Below are 24,150 nucleotides of genomic sequence, written 5' to 3'. Positions count from 1 at the left end.
ATTATGCAGCTATTGTGCTCAAAACTGAGACAGCTGTGGTTGTAGGAGGTGCACAAGTAAAAGAACATGTGATAACTGCCCTTGAGGAACTTCTAAACTAGTTCATCATAAACAATGTGTTTAACATCTCATCTGCTATGCTGTGAAAAAGTCCACAAGAGTTAATATATTATGTATTATCCCCTTTGGAGAAGCAATGCATCACTATAAAGAAATGAGATCTCTGTAGCAAGAGTAATAAAGTAAAATATTTCAACTACAGTGAGTATAATAGCCTCTTGTTTGACAAGGGTCTTTAGGTGTCATAAATTTTAGATCACGCCAGTTTATGTAAGGAGGCTGAAAAGTACTCTTGATGAATAAACATATTTTCTAAGGCATCTGTCTCTGTAGTCACACAGGTTTGAAATCTTAGCATTCCATACAATAATGACATTAAGAAGATTAACTTCTAAATTAATTTAGAATTTAGAAGTTAATCTTAGAATTAGAATTTAGAATTAGAAGTTAATTTAGAATTTAGAATTTTCTAAATTAATTTAGAAAAGTGCATTCACATTCTACATTACAAAGTTGTACTCAGATATGCCATTTCAATTTGAAAAACACAGCTAAAGTTCAGAAAGTTTTCATTGCTCTACATTTACTACTAAGAAAACCAATGTGGGAATTAATGGATTATACTATTTCATTTTTTGTGTCCACGTGAGCACTATAAAAGAATAGAATGCTCTTGCTGGAGTTCCTTTTCAACAGGCATGGGATTTTACAAAAGCTATTCATTTGATGCAGACTATGAATATGACAAATGAAATACAAATGCAGTCTCTGTACTCCCATCCAAATGCCACACTTTATTGTGACCAAGTGTAAGAATATTCTGGTCTCCAATATATATGCAAAAGGTGTTAGGTCTAACCTACACAGGGTCAACTAACTCAACCAAATGAAAAAAACATTTATTTTTATACCTATTTGTGAAGTATTCTGCACAAATCTAATTATTTCTTCAATCCTTCACTTATTGTTTGAAAAATACCAATTATGTGAAAGATCCAGGCCTAAGTGTTATTGGGAATGTAAAGATGAATAAAAATGGTCCCTTTTTCCTAAAAGCTTACAGTCTAATACAGGAAGCAGACCAGTTACACAAAGAATTAAAATACCATGATAGAAAATAAAACATGCTCTGAGACAGACACATTAAGGACAGAGAAAACTGGAAGGGAGGAGACATTTTTATAGATAGGGAAATGAGAAAAGACTTCATAAAGGAATGCTATTAGTTTTGGGTCTTGAAGAACCAGGGAAGGAGAAGAGGCCACTCCAGACAAAATGGCATTCAGAGCAGTAAGGCCTTGGTGAGCATGCACAAGGCACATGGCACAGCTCAGCAGGAGAATCCTGCAGACGGGAAGCAATTAATGCCAGAAAGGCAACTAGTACCAGATTAGACAGAGCTGAGACTGTAGAATAAGAAATTAATATTAATAAGGAAATGCTAACCCAGAAAGACCTAGAAATATATAAGCAATACAATACATGCTGCACAAGTATATTTATATAAATGTACTATTCATTAACATTACTTAGGTGCAAATGTGTAAATATGGAGTAGGTGGGCATTATTCAAGGACTTAGGTTATGATCTTATAATGACTGTGGGCATAAAGTGCATTTAAAGTGATACCAAAAAACTCTGAATGAAATATACCTAAAGCTATGTTCCATGTGCATGATTATGACATAGTCCTTGTCATATGACAGAAGGTACACAAGATTCTAAATTGTGAGTCAAGACTGAAATAGGGGCAAATCTGAGGACTGAAAAGTCCTCAAATGCAGAGGAATTGATTTTTTAACTCTAATTTATCATTTAAAAATTGTCTAGGTACTGAAAAATGAATTAACAATTATCTAGATAATATTCCACTTGGTAGCTGAGCTATTTATTACCAGTGACACAAGAAAAATGAAAATGCTTCATTGTTTGGCCAGCAGGTGGCACTTGTCACTCAGTATAGAAAAAAAGCAGGCATGAGTAATGAACTTGAAACGTGGAGTTAGGAACAAATTTCTCATTCATCTATCCACAGAGAAGAAAGTGGAATGGCCTTTTTCAGAAGCACAGTTTATAAAGAGGGCCTTGGCTTGCTGACACACTTACCAATTACATCCTGAAGTTGAGCTCTCCTATTAGGTTATTGAACTTAGGTATTTCCCTTAACAAATACTATTTACAATATGTTTGTTGCCTTTGTAAATGTTCTAATGTCCTTTCTGTCTGAATTTATCCTATGATACCATGAGCAGATCTGTGCTGGAATTAGGCAAAAAAGAAAGGAATTCAAATCCACCATTTAAAGATGTATGACTTGATTCAATTTATTTAACTTTTTTGAACTTCACTTCCCTTTTGTTATAATTTTTATCATCAGCTGGAATGTTATGGAGATTAAACAAGATGCCATTTATGGAAATGACAGTTTTGGACCTAGCTACTTCATTTTCTCTTAGAGGACAAGATCTAACCATTGGAATACCTCTCGTACCAGAACAGTTTTCTGACTCACTCTAAGTATTCTCTAACGAGGATTTAAGTGGTGCTCCTAGAAGACTGTGTTACTCTATACATCAGTAGGGTGTATGAGGGGTGGAGAAGAGGATATAGCTACTGACTTCTGATACTAGTACCATAATACTACCTTCCCCACCATTATTCTATTCCTCCTGGTTGTCAGCGACACAAAACCCAGAACCACAGAATCTAAGATCCAGAAAGGTCTTTAATTTACCTAGGCAACTATTCATTTTCAAGATCAGGATGCCTTCAGCCATTAAAGCTGAAATACAGGATAGTAAGAAATGGGATGTGCACATTTGGGTTATTTTTATAGTTGCTCCCCAGGTCTGGTCAATGGATATGTGGGCCCTGGTAGTGGGAGGCAGGAAGACAGAACAGGAGGTGGGCAAACCATAACTGCATTGCACACATCTTATTATTTCCTGATATTGAGAGAATGGCACCACCAACAGACACAGTGACTCATGGTAACACACTATCCAGTTCTCAACCTTCCGGTGGTGTCTGCCCTACACCTGAATCACATCTGCACTGGACCTGAAAGGACCCAACACCCTGTTTTCTTGTTTCATATTCTAGCAGCACTTCTTCTAAAAGGCAGAATGAGAATAAATTAACACTGGACATTGGATGATTTTGAGCTTTGTTTCTCACATCTGGTAGCTTTATAACCAAAATAGTTTTTAAATACCTTCACAGATTCTTTTGTGAAATTATAGTTCGTGAACAGGGAATGGAGGTCACTTTTCAAAGGTCTTCTATTTAACAATTACCGTATTTTGTAATGTTACACAGTTTTTAAAAGATAGACATGTCACACAGATGCTGAGTTAATTTTTTTAAATACATAGGGTTAGCATGTTTAAAAGATTGGTTCTGTGAAGGAACAATCAGTGTTTACCTCCAAGTCTTCATTTGTTACGTTTTACTTACCTGGAATGTCCTGTCCTTTCCCTCTATTTACTCTAAATAGACTTCAAGACAGAAGTGCTACTTTCCTTATGAAACCTTTTTTGATTGATGATGCCCTCACTATATCCTTGTAATAAACTTTCATTATAGCTTCAGTTATGATCACAGTAGTACTAAACCAGGTCTTTTAGTGGTTACAGATTTTTAAATAGTTATTAGACTTGGTCCACAAAAGGACTGTGTATTATCTGAGGATGTGTTTTATTTATTGGTTCAACAATTACTTATTGAGTACCAACTACATGCCATGCACAGTTTTAGGTAATACACATTTATAGTAAACAAAACTAAGGCTATCCCTGCACTCATGGAGCTTCCATTCTGATATTAGAGTTACTGTTTTTACCATAATGCCTAGCGTGGAACTGACTGATGGGTAAGTATGTGCTCAGTTTACCTCAGAGTTAACTGGAACCCTAAATAATGCTTTCCTTGACTACCATAAAAACAGGGTCAGTTAAGGGCATCAGTGCTGGAAAGTGTGTTCAAGATGCTAGGATTATTTTCACAAAAGGATGCGGGGGAGGATTCATATGTCATTTGAACTGATGGGAGTAAGTTCCTATTTAAGTACTGCTAAACTTCTCTGTTTATATTTGAAACAGACTGAATATATAAATCTGTCTCAATTTTATGAAAAAAAAATAACTAACAAGAAAGAATAAGCAGAATGGATGGTGCAGATCTATTATCCCAACAGCTACCATCAAAATGTCTGCCTCATGGATGAATTAAACATCCCATCTTAAACAAACAAAAAGGTAATTAATACTTTGTGATTGGCACTACTACTATCCTAGAGTCAGCTCTGACCTCTGTAGGAGAGGAAAAAAATACCCAAAGACTGAAATGAAGATGGAATCAATTCAGGTTATACTGACTGCCATCACAAATCTATAAGGAGTGGTAAACAAGTAAGAAAAAACAAAATTAAGACATTCCGCATTGGAAAGATCTGACTCTACCTGTTTATTTAAAAACTGCAGACTATTATACCTTTACTTCTGACCTCTGCTATCAAGTCCAAAGTGAGAAGCTCCATGAACTGTAGAAAGCTGTGCCACTGCAGAGGGACGGGGAATGCTTAAGAAGGGTGTGTCTCCACAGGGAGTCAGCATCTTCCCAAGAGAAACCCTGAGACTCCAGGCTTAAAATGAAGGTCAGGTTTCTTTACTGCCCAGATAGTAGCTGTTTTGTATGGCAGATCCCTAGCAAGGTGGGAAAGTAGGAAGATGAACCAGGGTAGAAAGAAAGTTTATCTTCTCAGAGCCCGGGGATATACATAATAATAATAATGTGTTAAGCCTAGGGGTCTTTAATCTTGCTCCATATGAGAATTTCCTATTCAACTGAGCATTTTATCTCCTAACATCTACAGAGGAGTCAACACATTAGGACATAAGCTGCTGTGAACCCCTCAAGTTCTATTTGAGGAAGTTGACAGGCTACACAAACAAAAAATGCTGAATTTGTGGGCTGTATCCATACAGCAAATAGAAATCTAATTATTGTATTAGTGAAGAGATTCAAACAGTACTTCTGTATGCTACTTTTTCTATCACTTGAAATTATTTATTGGATTTTCTTAACAATTATATATCACTGAGTTTCTGCATTAATAAGCTAGTATATATATATTTTTAAAAACAACTCTCTACCTAAAAATCCACCCCCATGGAAGAACCCTAATGAAATAAAAAGAGCCCAGCTTTTGGAGTTATACAGATTTGCGTCCCAGTCTTGACCGGGTGACCTCCACAAGGCTCTATGTGCATCTCTAGAATGGAAATAAATTCCTCCATTTCTCACAAGCACCGTTGTGTAGATGGACCTAGATACCACATGTCTGGTATTTTTTGAAGAACTCTCCTCCCTTTCTGGAGCCCTGGAACATTGTAACAGTCCAAAATTAAGAACAGGTGTCAAAAAGGATAGAAAAAAGAGGATACACAATTCACTTGGATAAACCACATTAGCCAGTTTGCACCCATGACACAATGGCTCAAAGTCCAGGTAGATTTGGGGAAGAAATAGGAGTAGCTCACCTGTGGATGCTGTTCAGCCAGTCGATTGTGATACCTCTGGACTGACTCTTGAAGTTGCTTCTCTTTCTCATTTTTTGATGGTAGCACTGTGTTCATGTTGCCCAGGGGGATGAGAGGTAGGCGTTCTGTTTTATTACAACTTCACAATCAACAAATACAAGAGATAAGATCAGAGGAAATACAAACTCTTTACGTCTATAAAAGATGATTTACTCCTACAAGGAGCTACTTTGTTTTATATCCAAAATTCGAAAAGCATCATATTGATGACTTTAGGTAATACGTGACCTTAAGTCTCCAATTTGTGAGGAAAAAAGAGTTGAATGAAAAATGTGGAGGGTAGTAATATTTACAAGAATGCAGAAATATTCATTGTTTTACAAATGCTTTATTTGTCCTGCATTATCACGAAATGAAGCCTTTTGCAAAAATGTTTTTAGATATTTGAAGCATATCCCATTACCGCCAAACATTTTCACAAAAAATTTTGGGATAGAGATCCATGTCTCTTTACAACACACCACATAACTCTGCTTCTGAAACACATGGATCCTTTGTTTGATAACTAAGGGTCACTGCTGAAGATCAGTGATTCTTGCAATGCAATATAGCAGCTCAGGGACAGCCCCGGTGGTTACTGAGCCCTTCACCAATTAGCCCCCCATGACCCCACCAGCAGCATCCCGACATCCTTCTCTCCCTGCTGCTGTCAGTGTGTCTGTTTCTGGAAGTCTCTCTGCTTCCCAATCTTACCGATGTGCTGTTCTGAATCACTAGTGGACTAATACATGTATTATATAATCAAATAGAATAGTGTTTAAATGAACAATGAACAGGCTGAGGATGAGAGCGTCCATTGTTACAGTTACAAAAAATACCAAGGACTTTTGAGACATCTTGTGTGGAAAATTCGAGACTTTTTTTTCCTACTTTTGTGTTCATAACTGTGCTGTGGGAAGCTGAGTTAGCCAACCTGTTGAAAAACTGAGGTATTACATTGTTTACCTTGATATTGAGACTCAGCAAGGATAAGAAGTTCAACTCCCACTGGGCATGACTTGGATTCAGCACATGGCTGGGATGTGCAGGAATGGGGCAAAATGTTGAGGTCAGTTCTCAGAGCCTGCTTTACACAAGGGTTTTTCTATTACTAGTAGGTACCAAAAAGGGGGGGAAGGGACAAAATTTATAGGCAGTAAATGTGTATTAAGCTAGTAGAGGAAGGAGGAGTTGAGAGCAGAGAGAATGCCTTCTCCCATATGAAACAGTGCAGGGAAAGTGAAGCAGATCAATCTCACAATCTCTCTGCTTCTCAGGGCTGCAGCACGCATTTTTCTTGTCCTCTACCAACAGTGAGAAACTACAATCAAAATCAAGGGCTACTGTGCAAAAACACTTAAGTCCACCCACATATGGTATATGTTGTCACTGTTATTTTCAAAGAAAGGTGGCAGATAAACAAATCAGGAGCCATCTACTATATATATAGCCACCTGCAGTGTTGAAGTGAAGACATCTGTGGGGTAGTACCTATATATGTTTCTATTTCATTTGAGAAAAGAATCTTATGGCAACATTAAGTTTTTATTCAGAAAAGAAAAATCTCACATATTTTTATTAAAATGCAATCCATTCAGTTGTATTTAAAGATTTTTGGAAATAAATTAAATTTTAATACACAATATAGCCACACAGATATTTTTTAACATGCTTTTCAAAATTCAGATTTTTTTGGTTCCAATGATAGGCATCAGTTTTAGCTGCTGGTGATCCCTATTTTCAATGCAGATGTGTGCATAGCATGCACGTAATGGAAATGTACTGGTATCTATTTCTTGGGTACTGTGATAAAAATGTCTAGCCTCCCTCTGTGCTGAAAGTGGAAAACAAAAAGAAGCTTTGGTGGTCTAAAAAAGGCATGGCTCCATTTTACCCTGCCTCAGTCACCACTTCTGTGTACTATCATTTGTGAAATGCTGCAATAGGTCATCATAAAGTATTTGAATAAATCAGGTTTCTTGAAATGTAAAAAGATGCCTTTGGAGAGCAGGTATGGTAAGGCATAAAGAGTGCAGGTTTTATATCAAAATTCTTGGCTTCAAGTTTCAGTTATATGGAGGAATCCTGGACAAGTCATTGGACCTCTCTTAGACTCAGTGTTTTCTCCTTTGAGAAATGATGAGAGTTCATATGATTATTGTAAAGATGAAATCAGATAACATATGTAATTGTGATGTGAGAGAGCTATTATGTTTCCTGCTCAAACTCTGTATAGACATGTTCATCCAAATGCTGTTCAATGGCATTAAAAATGCTAACAATTGGTAAGTAACTGCTGACACTAAATTATATTTATGTAAATATAAACAATGTCACTTTTTATCTCTTTACTTGTCCTTCTACTCATCAAATGTTGCCTAATAACTATGCTTCACTTCTCATCACTTTAATAAACTTATTTTATGTGATTCTGTCCAAATCCAATGGCACATACATATACCAGTGTTTTACTATTTCATATATTCTCTAGGTGTGCACAGTCTGTCTTACTATATTGAATCAGAGGATTGAGTAAGGTCTTCGGATTAATTTCTCTTCCTCTAGGAATCTTCATATCTACATCCCTGTTAATGATCTTCCATAAAGGAAATTATCAACCCTTAAGTAACTGCCCTTGTAATCAGGAGTTTTCTTTATATCTCCCCTAAATTTCTTGCTGCCAACATATTTTTTTCCCTAATCTTTTCAGTATAAATGAAACACAGATGGCCAAAATTATGTCAGTATATTTAGAGAATTGAGGACTTAAGAAATTATAAAGAAAAGATTTTTGCATGTTAAGCATTTAAGGTCCATCAGTTTTCTATCAACATGGCTAAATTTATCTTGCCTGTCATCACAACTGGCACTGCTTTGATGTGTAAAAGAAACAGAATTAATGTAGCTTTGAAACTAATTTTACAAAACTGTGACGGTATTACCACTTTTCAAGGAGAAGAGGGTGAGACTGTGCCATTCAAGGATAATGGTCAATTGGAGATAAGGGAAGCTGTAGAGACAGATTCCCAGTTTCAGTCTGTCCAGTAATGCTCAGACTGGCCTAAGAAGTCATAGGTGTATGGTTACATGTGTGGGGAGGGGCCTAAATTCTCATGTCTTGTTATCAAGGGGTCCCCAGTAACCAGGGACTTAGAAGATTGTCCTTGCAAGGAGCTCAGCTGGACCCAGAGAAGACGCAAAAGGTACTATTATTACACCCCATTCTAAGTAATGGGAAGCTGAGTTACAGAGAGGTTATATCATAAGTCCAAAGTTTCATAGCTAAGGGAGCCAGGATTAAAACCCAGGCAGTCTGGCCTCAGAGCCTGAACTCTAAACACTATTCTGCACTATATGAAAAGGTTTTAGCTCACAGTAAGTTATCAGTATTAATTTTTTACTCACTTTACTTTAAGAAGCTGCTATTCTTAATACTGAAATTGAGCCAATATATTATTTCTATTTGGGAGATATTTACATTTCAAGTTTAGGCTGGAATACAGTTGGAAGTCAGAGACCTTGGCCAGTGGCTTCATGAACATGTTCTTTGCCCATATTTGGGCTTGACTTTTCACTTCTCTAGAATGAAGCGAGACTCAACAGGTGTTATATAATCATGCTCTCTAGAGCTCTAGGCTTTCTGCAGATCATAGGGAATGGAAATGAGAAGTGGCTGTCTGTGGCCCTCTGATTCCCAACCTTCAATTCAATTGGAACAGTTCTGCAATCATCTATTTTATATATTTGAGGTCTAAGACAAATTTTATCTGGAAAAAGTAACAGATTCTGCTGCAAACCAAGAAAGGGAGACCGAAAAGCCAGAACATGAAAAGTCAAAGAGCCCTTGCCACCTCGGACATGTTTCCTTAGTCTCTAACTATGATTCACCTGGCAACTACAGGTAGAAGGGGTACAGTAGCCACTTCTGAAATTTTCTTCTTTTTAATTTTTTTTTGCTTGCTCTTTTTTTTTTTCTGGGGCTGAATAAAAATAAACACAAGTTATCACTCTAATGTCTGCATGAGCAATATTGATCCCCTTATTCGGGTCAAAGGACTCAGAACAAACTCCAAGGAAAAACAACACTTGACTTCGGGGTGTTTTTGTTTAAGGGGTGTACTAACTCTTCCCTGCAAAGGAAAACAATGCCAGTCTAAAAGAGCTTGTAATAACAGTGACATTTATCAATATTTAATTGGTCTCTTTCCTGTTTTAGTCTGAATTTCTTCCACCAAGAGCACAAAGCAATGAAATCAATACGTGACTTAAATAGAAAAAGCACATGGCCTAACAGTTTAATGCCCCTAGAGACACCCTCTGGATAAGAGTCCTTTATGATAAGGTTGTATGTTATGTGAAAAAGTACTGGAAGGCAGAACTCTTAAACACTGGGTCACGGTCTCCTGCCAGCTGAACCACAGAGCTGCACACACCAATGTCTGCAAATAGTTACATCCAGGTCTCTCTTGACAGAAAAGCTCACTGACAAGTATCTCTCCACAGGTGGCAAGGGACTAGAAAGAGTTCAACAAGATTATAGCTACTAAGCTAAAATGTATCTGTATCTGACATTTTCCAGGTTCATATGTATTTTAGGAAATAAAAAATGGATAATTTTAGAAAACCATGAAAACTACCTGTTTTCCAAGTGGTTAGGATTATTAGCACAAATCCAGATGTCAAAAAAGTCTTTTTCCTGAAAATTAACAGGAGGCGGCAAGACTCTCCATTTAAGGCAAAGATCTAATAATCAAAACAAAATCACACACAAAAAAGACCACAATCAGAAGTTAATCTATCATGGTAAGATGTCACACTGCATATAACAAAAGTATGAGGTATCTTTTAAACTAAAGACAAATTAATCCTTGGTCATATACCATTACGTCTTATGGCACAACTAGCCTAGGATTTATAAGCTTTGCCAGGACACCACCAATAAATTATTATTACTGTTAATGCTGTTGTTGTTATTATTTCCTATGCTCTTTCTAGTTGGTTTCTGCTACTTTCAGCCCAAGCATCTCAATAGGTCCCTTTACACCTCTTCATAAACCACATGAAGACTTCCAGTGATGTGACTCCCCCATTTCCTCTGACCTGTTCCCTGCTGACAATATCACTTGCCATCTTCAACCACCTGATTAACCTCACAAGGGAAATCCACCTCTCTGAACCATTTATAGAGTTCCTTGTTCTGCACTCTTCTTTCTGCTCTTATCCTATTCTCCAACCTGTGGTTTCCGACTTTTTGTGAATTTGTCCCTTATAGCCCCTCTAGCTTTTAAGACCAATGCACTCCACTCTTTCTAGGTTATTCTTAACTTTAATCCTAAATTCCTTCCAGACACACTGCTAATGGCTCTTAGGTAAATATTTCTCTCTGTTCATCTAGGATGCAGGCAGTTCACACAGTGACTAAGCACCTGAATAGCTCTACCACTTACCACCTCTATGATCTTAGACAAATTACTTCTCTCTGTTTCAGTATCATCATATATGGATGGCAACTGATATTAATACTTACCTAAAAGGGTGATTGAAGATTAAATGACATAATAATGAAAGACCTAACATCACCATATATTATCTGTGGTAGTTAATTTTATGTGTTAATTTGATTGGTCCATGGGGTGTCCAGATGTTTGGTCAAACATTATTTTGAATGTGTCTGTAATGGTGTTTTGGATGAGATTCACATTTGAAGCAGTAAACTGAGTAAACCACATTGCCCTTCCTAATGTGGGTGAGCCTCATTCAATCAGTTGAAATCTGTCTAGAACATACAGGTTGATCCTCATGTAAGTAAGAAGGAACTTCTCCTTCCTGCCTGTCTTGAGCAGGGACATCAGTTTTTTCCTGCCTTCAGATTCAAACTAAAACATCAGTTCTTCCTGCATATTGAGCCTGTCACCATTCAGACTGAAACTACATCATTAGGTCTCCTGGTTCTCAGGCCTTCAGAGTCAAACTGGAATTAAACCAATGGCTCTTCTGGGTCCCCAGCTTGCTGACATTTTAGCCTCCATACTCATGTAGTCCAATTCCCTATAATTAATATTTATCTATCCATCCAACCAACCATCCACCCATCCATCCACCCATCCATCCATCCATCCATCCATCCATCCATCCATCCATCCATCTATCTTATTAATTCTCTTACTCTGGAGAACCCTAATACACTATGCTAAGCATTTAATAAACTTTACATGTGTTAATTCATTTTATTTTCACAAAACTGTATGATGTAGCTACAAATACTAACCTCATTTTATAAGTAAAGAAACTGAGACTTACAGAAGTTAATGAATTTGCCTAAACTCATACAGCTGTCAGGTACTGGAGATTGGATTCTGAGAGCACCTTGCACACATCGAAGACACGCTGTAATTTTTAGCCATTATCCAATAGGTTGTTACACGTATGTCACCAACTTGCTCAATTATACCTTCTAAATATGTCATGTAGATTCCTCTTAAATCTCTCTGTCATACCTTTATTCAGACACTTACAATTTCTTACCTGGATGCTGGATTATAGCAGTAGTCTCCTCAGAGGCCTGACCCCAACCTTTACTCTAACTCTCCTCCAAATCACCCTTTACTAAGCTGTCAGAACAACCTTATTACAAGTTACATCTGGCCAGTCAGGTCACTTTGGCCCACCAGGCCCAAGTTAGGGACGTATTCTCTTGGCACTGTGGTGAAGAATTACAACATTTAAACACTGCAGAGTGTTTTTTTTGTTTGCTTGGCTGCCTTTCCCACTAGACAGCAGATTCCTTGCAGATAGTGGAGAGTGTCTCTAATTCACGAACCCTTTGTATAGTGGCTGGAAGATGTATCAGGCACACAGTAAGTGCGCAATGCTTCAGTGATGTTATTCTTCTCCTGAAAACCTTCCAGTACTTCTCCATTGCTTATCAGAGTAAAAACTTCTTACTCTGGAATTCAAGGCCCTCTAACATGTTGTCTTTTATTATTTAATGTCGCTCATTCAGGTGTCAGTTACTAAGTCCTACTATATGTTTAACACAATACTAGGTATTAAACATAGAAAAAGTGACTGTAGGTATTAATACACATTTCCTGCTACATCTCTGCCTATCAAAATTCTATTTTCAACACCATGGCAAAGGCTACCTCTGCCATGAAGCCTTGCCTCAACCTCCTGCTCTCTTTCTTTGAACCCTCAGAGAACTTTATGCCTCTTTTACATCACTTACTTATTTTTCAGTTCTAATTATTGCCATGCTTATCTTCACCTCTCTCCAAGACCCTAACCTTGAAAGCAGGAACCCTGTCCTACCCACCTTGGTCTGCCTCATACCCCATTTTTTAACACCATTGCGTTAAGAATTGCTTATTAGGAACTCACTAAATACTTACTAATTAGAATGGAGTTCAACACTCACCACACTGAATGATGAATGGGATGGCCATGGCTTGTTTTCTTTGGTGCTGAATAGACTCTAAAGACATCTCCATGTCCTTGTTACTCTGGTACCCAAATCCATTCCAAAACAATGTTAGATTTCTATTACCTAAAAAGAAAAAAGCAGGCAAAGAGTATTGAAAGAAAAAAATCAGCAAGATCAAGGTGATAAGCGAAGGCAAGTTTGGCTATAAACACGTCTATATAGTGTGAACTCTACTATGTAAAAATTCATACATGTACAGAAGTAAGATTAAAATATTAATATTGGTTTTCTCTGAATATGGCTGAAATTTATTTTGTTTTATACTGTCTTGTATTTTCTAAACTACATATAATAAATATGCAATATATTCATAAAACTAAATAGCAGTCATAACAAATATATTTATTTTTATTCTTACAATAGAACACATTGACATTTAAACTTTTTTATTAATTACTCTCAGAAGGGACTGTACTGATTACATTTAAAGGCCACCCTTAAGACTACTGATACAAATATTTATCATCTTGTCTCACAGGCAAAGTTTTTACCTTTCTTTTATCTCTGGTTTCTTCTCTTTCCACCCTTTATTGTTAATGCCCTACCCTTGCCTCAGATCCTATACTCCCTCCTGGTAAAAACAGTGCTCATCATGGAGAACCATTCGGGAGTCCTCCTTGGAGGCTATGTTCTTATCCTTTGATCCAGCAATTGCATTACTAACAACAAAACAAAGGCCATATGTATTATAGCACTGTTTGAATAGCAAAAAAATTGGAAACAACATAAAAGCCTAGACTAGGAAACTGATAAATACCATTTCCAAATGAGGGAACACTAGACAATCTTTAAAACAGGGGAGTTAGAGCTAAATGCATTGTGTGTCAACATCTCCAAGATGACAGTTTTAATTGAAAAAAAAATCTATAAAATACAGATGTATACCAGCATACCAATTATAATCAGTTTTTGTGACTTATAATATATATATATATATATATAAATATGTAAAATTTTGATAGACACAATTTTCTTTTCCTGAAAGGATACAACAGAAAGTTTAACAGTTAGAATCATTGGAGAAAGGGACAGGGGTTGAGAAGAAAGCAGGAATGATACTTTTACTTTCTATTTTTTACTTTCTGAGCACTGTGAATATTTTTATGTACATGTATTACTTCAAAAATATTTTTTTTAGAAAAAGAATCCATGTTTAAAGCAAAAATGAACTCATGGGACTACATCAAACTAAAATGTTTCTGTACAGCAAAGGACTCCATCAACAGAACAAAAAGGCATCCTACAGCATGGGAGAATATATTTGTAAATGACATATCTGACAAGGGGTTGACATCCAAAATATACAAAGAACTTACACACCTCAACACCCAGAACGCAAATAACCTGATTAAAAAATGGGCAGAGGATATGAAGAGACAGTTCTCCAAAGAAGAAATTCAGATGGCCAACAGACACATGAAAAGATGCTCCACATCACTATTCATCAGGGAAATGCAAATTAAAACCACAATGAGATATGGCCTCACACCAGTAAGGATGGCCAGCATTGAAAAGACTAAGAGCAACAAATGCTGGCGAGGATGCGGAGAAAGGAGAACCCTCCTACACTGCTGGTGGGAATGTAAGCTAGTTCAACCATTGTGGAAAGCAATATGGAGGTTCCTCAAAAAACTAAAAATAGGAATACCATTTGACCCAGGAATCCCACTCCTTGGAATTTACCCAAAGAATACAACTTCTCAGATTCAAGAAGACATATGCACCCCTATGTTATTGCAGCACTTTTTACATTAGCCAAGATATGGAAGCAACCTAAGTGTCCATCAGTAGATGAATGGATAAAGAAGATGTGGTACATATACACAATGGAATACTATTTGGCAGTAAGAAAGAAACAGATTCTACCATTTGCATCCACATGGATGGAGCTGGAGGACATGCTCAGTGAAATAAGCCAGGGGGAGAAAGACAAATGCCAAATGATGTCCCTCATTTGTGGAGTATAACAATGAAGTAACTGAAGGAACAAAAAGCAGCAGACTCGGAGACTCCAAGAATGAACGATTGGTTACCAAAGGGGACGGGTGTGGGAGGGCGGGTGGGGAGGGAGGGAGAAGGTGATTGAGGGGTATTATGTTTAGTACACATGGTGTGGGGAATCACACGAAAACAGTGTAGCACAAAGAAGGCACACAGTGGATCTGTGGCATCTTACTACACTGATGGACAGTGACTGCATTGGGGTATGGGTGGGGACTTGATAATATGGGTAAATGTAGTAACCACATTTTTTTTCATGTGAAACCTTCATAAGAGTGTATATCAATCATACCTTAATAAAAATGAGTAAAAAAAAAAGAAGAATCCATGTTTACCATTCTACCCAATATGGTGACCACTAGCCATATGTGGTTACTGAGCACTTGAAATGTGGTTCGCAGATGAAGAACATTTTACCCATGTGCAAAGTTTAAAAAGTGAGATTCTTGAATACAAACCTTGGAAATAAAATATGTGTAATACAGCCAGCCTTACATTCACCTTAATATATGACTGTGTAATTCATGCAAAATACAAATAAATGTCCTTACACCTTAACCATGCCTGTTAAAATTTAGGTTCAGAATGGAATGTATTTTTACAACCAGCAGGAAAAGAACTCAGTCTTTGAAAGGGATTTTGCCATTGCACTGGGCTGAAAGCTGCCCTGACTGACTCACAGTTCTTTTATATCTTCACAAAATCCCTAGCAGTTCCTCCCTCAAAATTCCCTTTGGGTTCTGCTTGTTGGGTTTTTCTCATTTCAGACTTTTGGCTTTCTGCTTTTTGCTCAGCATTTGGTATTGGCCCAGCTGCATCTTCACTTCTTCACTGCACACTTGATCCTGACATGTGCTTTGGTCTCTGGCAGGGCTTGTGAGGCCTGTTCTTGGATTTCTATATGAACTACTCAGTTCCACCTATGTCAAGGCAGGACATGCTGTAAAGTCAGGTGGCTTCAAGTGCTGTCGCTGCCACACATTAGTTGTATAATTATAGGAAGCCACTAAATTTTCTTATCCATATGGTATTGACAATAACTTGCCTTACAGGGTTATTATAAAGAATAAATGTGAAGATGCATTAAAAACAGTGCTCTTCAGAAACTTAAGTTGCTGCTCTATAGTATTTGTCCTCTCTCTAAATGTTAATTCCCCAAGGAGACTGTACCTTTTCAAATGAGGAATTGTGCTTTATAACTTTGCATGCCCTCAACACAGAGCTCAGCATTCTACACCTACCAAGCCCTCAAAAAATGTTGCTACTACTCTTGACAAAATACCTCATTAATGTGTTGTTTGGGTAAAATGAAGGTGAAATAATGTCTCTCCCTGAAAACATTAACTAAACACAGTTAACACAACCCAATAACTTTAAAATGAGTATCAACTGTGAACCCCAATATAAATATTTTAAAAGTGGTATAACTACTAGGATGTCAGAAACTTAGGCACACACCTCTCAAGGGTGGGATGATATCTGCTCTGTGATCACATCACACTTACAAATACTTACACATCACATTTTAGTACACTTTATGCTTATTTTTCCCTCTGGATAGTGAAATCCTTGAAGACGGTGGCTATGTTTAGGAACTTGTTTTCAGTAGCTGATACACGGAGCTTAACATTTACATATAAGACTAAATACTACTACAGAACTTCTGGTTATCAAAGGCAGAAATGAGAATAATCAGTACTGCAGTGATTTAATGACCAGGACTGATAAAAGATGTTGTGCTATTCAAGGTGGATATCAGGACAAAGAAAACCACCAGAGTTATTCATTCTAGGGGTCAGAAATTACTTTTCCTAACTGCTAATGGAACTTCAACTTTTTCCTTCAGATGGAAGCTACCACAACATGCACAACTTACAACATGTTAAAATCTCCATGGTGTAGAGCCTGAAGACTAAGTAGATGCTTCAGCAAGTACATAAGTAAGTCGGCCAAAGGGACAGCAGTGGAAGGAATCATATCATGTTAGTTTCTTTCTTTTTTTAATGTATTAGTTGGAAGAGATTTATATAGCTCCTCTGAGAAAAAATTCCTCCAATACATGGGAACCCTCACCAGACTACAAGCAGAAACTTTGCAGGTCAGGAGACAGAGAGAAGATATAATCAAAGTGCTGAAAGAAAAAAAAGTCCTGCCAACCAAGAGTACTTGCCCCAGCAACAGCTGTCCTTCAGAAATGAAGGCGACATAAAGAATCTTCCGAATAAACAGAAGTTGAGGGAGGTCATTACCACTAGACCTGCCTACAAGAAATGCTAAAGGGCATTCTTCAAGCTTAAGTGAGAGGACACTAATTAATAACTTGAAAATATGAAAATATAGAAGCCATTCAGAAAAATCTCCAAAAAATTTTCCAATATGTTTATTGAAAAAAATGCATGTATAAGTGAACCCACACAGTTCAAACTCATGTTGTTCAAGGGTCAACTGTATAATGATAAAGGAGTCAATTCATCAAGAGAATATACTGATTGTAAATATATATGTACACCCAACATCAGAGCAACTAAATATATTAAGCAAATATTAACAAATATGAAGGCAGAAATAGACAGAAATGCAATAATAGTAGGGGTCTTCATTATTCCACTTTCAACAATGGATAGATGATCCAGAGAGAAAATCATAAGGAAATAATGGACTTGAACCATACTTTAGATCAAATGAGCCTAATAGACATTCACACAATATTTCATCTAAAAGCAGCCAAATACACATTCTGCTCAAACTCACATGGTACATTCTCCAGGATAGATCATATGTTGTTAAGAAATCACAAAACAATTCTTAAGTTCACAAAAATTGAAATCCTATTAAGTAGCTTTTCTGACCATAATACTATAAAACTAGAAATTAATAACAGGAGGAAAGATGGAAAATTCACAAATATGCGGAAATTAACAACACACTCTTGAACAACCAGTGGATCAAAGAAAAAAAATCTAGAGAGAAATTTAAAAACATATTGAGATAAATGAAAGCTTATAGTGATAAATACCTACATAAAGAAACAGGAACAATCTTAAACAACCATCCTAACTTTACACCTCAAGGAACTAAAAAAATAACAAATTTAGCCCAAAGTTAGCAAAAGGTGAGAAACGACAGAGATCAGAGCAGAAATAAATGAAACAGAGACTAGAAAAATGAGAGATCAATAAAACTAGAGCTGCTTTTTGAAAAGATTAAAAAAAATTGATAAACTCTAAATTAGACTTAAAGAGTGAAGACTCAAATAAATAGAATCAGAAATGAAAGAGGAGACATTACATCTAATACCACAGAAACACGAAGGATCAGTAGTGACTATAATAAACAATTATATGCCAACAAATTGTATAACCTAGAGGAAATGGATAAATTCCTAGAAACATACAAACTACCAAGACTTAACTATGAAGAAATAGAAAATCTGAAAAACCTATAACTTGCAAGGAGATTTCAGTAATCAAAAATCTCCTAACAAAGAAAATCCCAGGATCAGATGGCTTTAATGGAGAACTCTATCAAAGATTTAAAGAATTAATGCCTATTGCCTAGCTTTCTCAAACTCTTCCAAAAAACTAGAGAAGAGGAACACTTCCAAACTCATTTTACAAGGCCAGCATTACCCTTTTTCCAAAACTAGATAAGGACTAGAAGAAAAGAAAGATACAGGCTACTATTACTGATGAATAGAGATGCAAAAATCCTCAACAAAACACAAAGCAAACCAATTCAATAGCATAATACAAAGATCATATACCATGTTCAAGTGGAATCTATCCCTGGATATAAGGATGGTTCAACATACAAAAATCAATAAACATGATACACCACATTGAAATGAAGGATAAAAATCATATGATCTTCTCAACAGAAGCAGAAAGAGTACTTGACAAAATTCCACATCTTTCATGATAAAAGCTGTTAACCAATTAGGTTTAGAAGGGATACATCTCAACATAATAAAGGCTATACATAACAAACCCACAGTTAACGTCATACTCAACAGTAAAAAGTTGAAAGCTTTTCTTCAAGATGGGGAATAAGACAATGACACCCACTATATCCACTTCTATTCAGCACTGTACTGGAAGTCTTAACTAACCAGAGCAATTCAATATGAAAAAAGAAATAAAAGGCCTTAAAATCAGAAAAGAAGAAGTAAAATTTTGTTTACAGATGACAAAATAATATATATATATGGAAAACCTGAAGATTTCACCAGAAAACTATTCGAACTAATCAATGAATTCAGTAAAGTTGCAGGATACAAAATCAACAAGTAAAAATCAGTTACATTTCTGTTACTAACAATTTAGTAATGTAATAATAAGAAGAATTTAAAAAGCAATCTTATTTATAATAGTATCAAAAATAATAAAATGCTTAGGACTAAATCTAACCAAGGAGATAAAAGACCTATATACTGAAAACAAAGACACTAATGAAAGAAGTTAAAGAATACATGAATAAATAGAAAGATACCCTGTGTTCTTGGATTAGAAGAATTAACATTTTTTAAGTGTCCACAATACTCAAAGTAACCTACAAATTCAATGCAATCCCCATAAAAATTCCTATGGCATTTTTCACAGAAGTACAAAAAACAATCCTAAAATTGTTTGGAAACACAAGGATGTTCAAGGATGAATAGCCTGAATAGCCAAAACTATCTTGAAAAGAACAAAACTGGAGCCACAACACTTCCTGATTCAAATAATATAACAAAACTACAGTAATCATAACAGTATGTTACTGGCATAAAACAGACACACTGACCAGTAGAACAGAATAGAAAGCCCAGAAATAAACCCACACGTATAAATGCAAATCAAAACCACAGTGAAATGTCTTTGACAAGAGCACCAAAAACACACAACGGGAAAAAGGTAGTCTCTTCAGTAAATGGTGTTGGGAAAGCAGGATACACACATATGAAAGAGTAAAACTGGGCCCTGTAAATGTAAGATTTTTAAAGCCACAAAATTCCTAGAAAAACACATAGGTGAAAAGCTCCTTAACATTGATCTTGGCAATGACTTTTTTGGATATAACACCAAAAGCACAATCAACAAAAGCACAACAAAACAAATGTGGTTATATCAAACTTCAGAGCTTCTGAACAGCAAAGGAAATGATCAGCAAAATGAAAAGGCAACACACAAGGAAGAGAATGTTTCCAAATCATATATTTTATAAGGGTAATATGTAAAATATACAAGGAACTCATACAATTCAATAGCAAAAAAACATTCTGATTTAAAAATGGACAAGGGATCAGAATAGGCAGTTTTCTAAAAAAGACATACAAATGGCCAATAAGTAGATGAACAGGCATTAAACATCACTAATCATCAGAGAAATGCAAATCAAAACCACAGTGAAATATCACCTCACACTTGTTAGAATGGCTATTATCAAAAAGAGAAGAGATAATTATGTGTTAGAAACAGTAACACTTGTGCACTGGTGGTGGGAATGTAAATTGATATAACCATATGGAAAACAATATAGAGGTTCCTCAAAAAATTTAAAAGAGAACTACTATGTGATTCAGAAATCCCAATTCTGGGTATATATCCAAAGGAAATATCTTGGAGAGAGAAATGCACTCCCATGTGACAGCCAAGACATGGAAACATGCAAACAACCTAAGTGCTGATGGATGAATGGTTACAAAAAGGTGAGACAGGTGACAGACAATACTTTATTCTTCAGACATAGAAAAGTTAAAGATTCTGCCATTTGCATCATGAATGAACCTGGAGAACATTATGTTAGGTGAAATAAGCCCAACAAAAATAAATATTGTATGATATTACTTATACGTGGAATCTAAAATAAAGAAAGTTGAACTCACAGAAACAGAAAGTAGAATGGTGGTTGCCAGAGGCTCTGGAGTAGATGGAATAGGGAGATGACGGTCAAAGGGTACAAACTTCAGTTAAAAGATGAGTAACTTCTGAGGATCTAATGTATGGCATTAGATCATGACTATGACATTAACAACACTGTATGTGACTCATCTTAGACAGTGTGACTATTACAGTTAATAACACTGTATTGTACACTTGACATTTGCTAAGAGAACAGATCTTAGGCATTCCCAGGCCCAAACATGCAAAAAGGTACCTGGGGTGACGGACGTGTCAATTAACTTGTTTGTGGTAAACATTTCACAAGCATATGTGTATCAAATCATGTACATTTTAAGTATATATAATTTTTTGGTTAAACCCCAAAAAACCTGAAAAACGAATTCTTGTCTTTCCTAGTCTGGCAAGGAATAGCAAAAGTAGTAACAATAATAACAGTTCATTACATTAGGTTGGCCTTGACTTAACAGAGTAGTATATATACTTAAAGATATTTTTAATAAATGGTTTTGGTAATGTGTTTTTGTTAATGTGTCTTAATGAAGGTTTTTAAATTCCTCTTTCATCTACATATCAATTAAGAGCAAAGAAGTCAAATTTCAGAACTTGAAAAAGTATTTTATTTTTATATTTAGGAACCTTAAATATCTTAAATATTTACCCACCTATGATGTGGTATGTAGACAGCCCAAAATTTATTAAGTACAAAATTATATTAACATAATCAAGGTGTTCCAATTTTAAAATTCAGTTTATAGGAAATGGCTGCAAGCATACAGGTAATGTTTAAAATTATGAAAGAATACACATCATAAGACTTTGGTTTGGATAACCAAGAAGCTTGTTTATGGAATAATCAGGGAGTAATGCACACAGAATTAAAGTCCTAATTTCCAGAACAAGTATCTGAGAAAAACTGAAAATTTAGCTAAAATGCCATTTAGCTATGTATGGAGTACTTTACTCAGAAGATTCCTACTGTTTAAGTTCAGCTAATTAAATTTTCAGGAGCCAGGAAAAAATAAAGGGAACTATGGCAATAACTTACTAAAAATTTGTCAAAAATCAGTAACTAAAAGAACAGTTCACACAGATTTTTGTCCCTTAAAATGGGGAGAAATATAACATCATTCTAGATGTCAGCTTCATATTTATTCACAGAATATACAGTGACATCCAGGGAATCATTTAGCCAAGGGGAGAAGTAATAAAATTCAGTAAAAACCTTCCAAAGCTTTGATGGTTTCAGTCAAAATAAGGAAGCCAAAGACTGTTTATGAAATCACAGCAAAATCGTAAGATGGAGAAGGTGTTTAATGGGGCCCCTGTCTTTAGGTAGGTCTGCATCTAAAAAGATGATTACATGGTATTTTTAAAGACCTCCTGAGATAGAAATTACACATCCATTCATGGGGGACTGTAAATCATGCCTCCTACTCTGTTAAATAGTGTCCTGTTTGTCATTACCCCTTCTCATTCCTGGTTAAGCCAGACATCAGATCCTATCTAAGCTGATCTGTGGTGTGACTATTTGTCATCTGTATTCTTGATGGAATGTCAAGGTTAAGGATGGCAAACGGGCTTTACCCGATATGACAACTCCAATCAGTTGGTAGTAATGCCTGCCCACTCTTGAGAAGGATCATGAAGCCAATTGTCACTTATCAGGAAGAACTGCCATAATGGCTTAGCGAGCCTGTGGTGCCTGTGATGAGAGAGCTCCTTCCTATATAGTCACTTCTCCAAGTACTCCATTTGAAGTGCAGGAAAGCAAGGCAAGAGTCTCCAGTGGTGGTGAAGCTGCTTTCAGCCGCATTCTTTCTCTCTCGGCCCCTTGGTGTGGCAGAGTGGGGCTGGGTGAGTCTCACATTAGGGCACAGTCAATGGCAGAAGTTGGTGGCAGCTGTGGTTAGAATGTCTTCACTTTTACTGTGACACAGAAAGCTCCACAGCAAAACTCAAGGAATCTGCAAAGTTGGTCCCACTTGCTCCCAGCATCAACTTCATTACTTTACCTGGGACTGTAGCATCATTTCCTCTCGTCCCATATCAGTGGTTATCGTGAGGATCTCCTTAAGGTGGAAAGTAATTTCAGAACCACCACCCCCAACCTGAGAAAATACATGATGACAAAAAAAATAAACTATGAATTTAATCACACTTCTGTGTGATTTTACTTATTTGAAAACCTGTAACATACGAATGGATGAGACATAATGCCATTTTAGACAATTCTTGGTAGGCAGGGATCCAAGGATTCCAAGCCATACCCTGAGGTCCCATAGGGCTCTCTAGTTCCTGGTTTGAAACCATATCGTTCTGTGCACTGGGAACGAAAGACAAAGGGTAAAGTCCTCATGGTTTATGCAGACATCTACAAAGCCGGCTAAGTGACTTAATGTTCTCAAAAGTCTGAAGATTCATATTATGTTTAATTCTTCAACTTATGTTTAATTCTTCAACTTATGTTTAATTCTTCAACTTATGTTTAATTCTGGGTTGCTTTTAGATACAACTTATTCTTCTTTACTAAGTTACACATAAGCAGGCTAATGGAGAAAGGTTTGAGGTCTTCTGGTCTTTCAGGAAAAAAAAATCGAACTGTTAAGAATCAAAGATGTCTTTAACTCTAGACAGAACAAGGGTGCTAGGTTTCTTCGTATTTTATTTGCAATATAGGTGGGATCCTCTGCGATATTTAGCAAGAAACTTCATTATAGATGTAAAAGGTGTCATTATCATGATAATAATACACGTACTGTCAGGAACAAAAGGAAGCATAAGTGCTGCAATGATCACAATTTGGATTTCTAGCTGAAAGGAGTGTGAATGGATAAAATTTAAGAACGCGATTTTTAAAAACAAAAGTCAATCCAATGAACTCCTGAACCATCCTACTATTTGCTGGGAGCCAGCACAAAGTAACAATTTTAAAAAGAGTATATATTTATGCCTTGTAAATCAGTTAGGCAAAAGGTCTATATCTTTTTTTTAATGTTTTAATTTTCTCTCTAATTCCTCTCACATCAAGCTTTTATCTACTGCAATTTTTTTTAGCAGTATAGAATTCTACTCTTCTCTTAAACAGTAAAATTAGCAACTAACATAAGTAACCAAATAGTAAGTGAAAGAAAGTTTTTTTAATAG

At 36.2% G+C, this 24,150-nt stretch overlaps 1 protein-coding gene across 1 annotated transcript in view; it reads right to left on the bottom strand.

Moving 5' to 3' along the window:
- Window positions 1-24,150, bottom strand: part of MORC1 (MORC family CW-type zinc finger 1) — a 157,934-nt gene that overhangs the window by 50,899 nt on the left and 82,885 nt on the right. Inside the window, exons 15-17 of the mRNA XM_073230415.1 lie at window positions 13,058-13,186; window positions 10,278-10,383; window positions 5,602-5,740 (exon numbers count right to left, since the gene is read on the bottom strand). Of these exons, the coding sequence (XP_073086516.1) occupies window positions 5,602-5,740; window positions 10,278-10,383; window positions 13,058-13,186 (374 nt within the window). The remainder of the gene's footprint in view (window positions 1-5,601; window positions 5,741-10,277; window positions 10,384-13,057; window positions 13,187-24,150) is intronic.

This window comes from Manis javanica, chromosome 3, assembly GCF_040802235.1.
Source record: "Manis javanica isolate MJ-LG chromosome 3, MJ_LKY, whole genome shotgun sequence".
In the NCBI taxonomy this organism is placed as follows: domain Eukaryota; kingdom Metazoa; phylum Chordata; class Mammalia; order Pholidota; family Manidae; genus Manis; species Manis javanica.
Note: the sequence above shows the minus strand (reverse complement) of the source record. Positions and strands in the feature narration are given on the sequence as shown.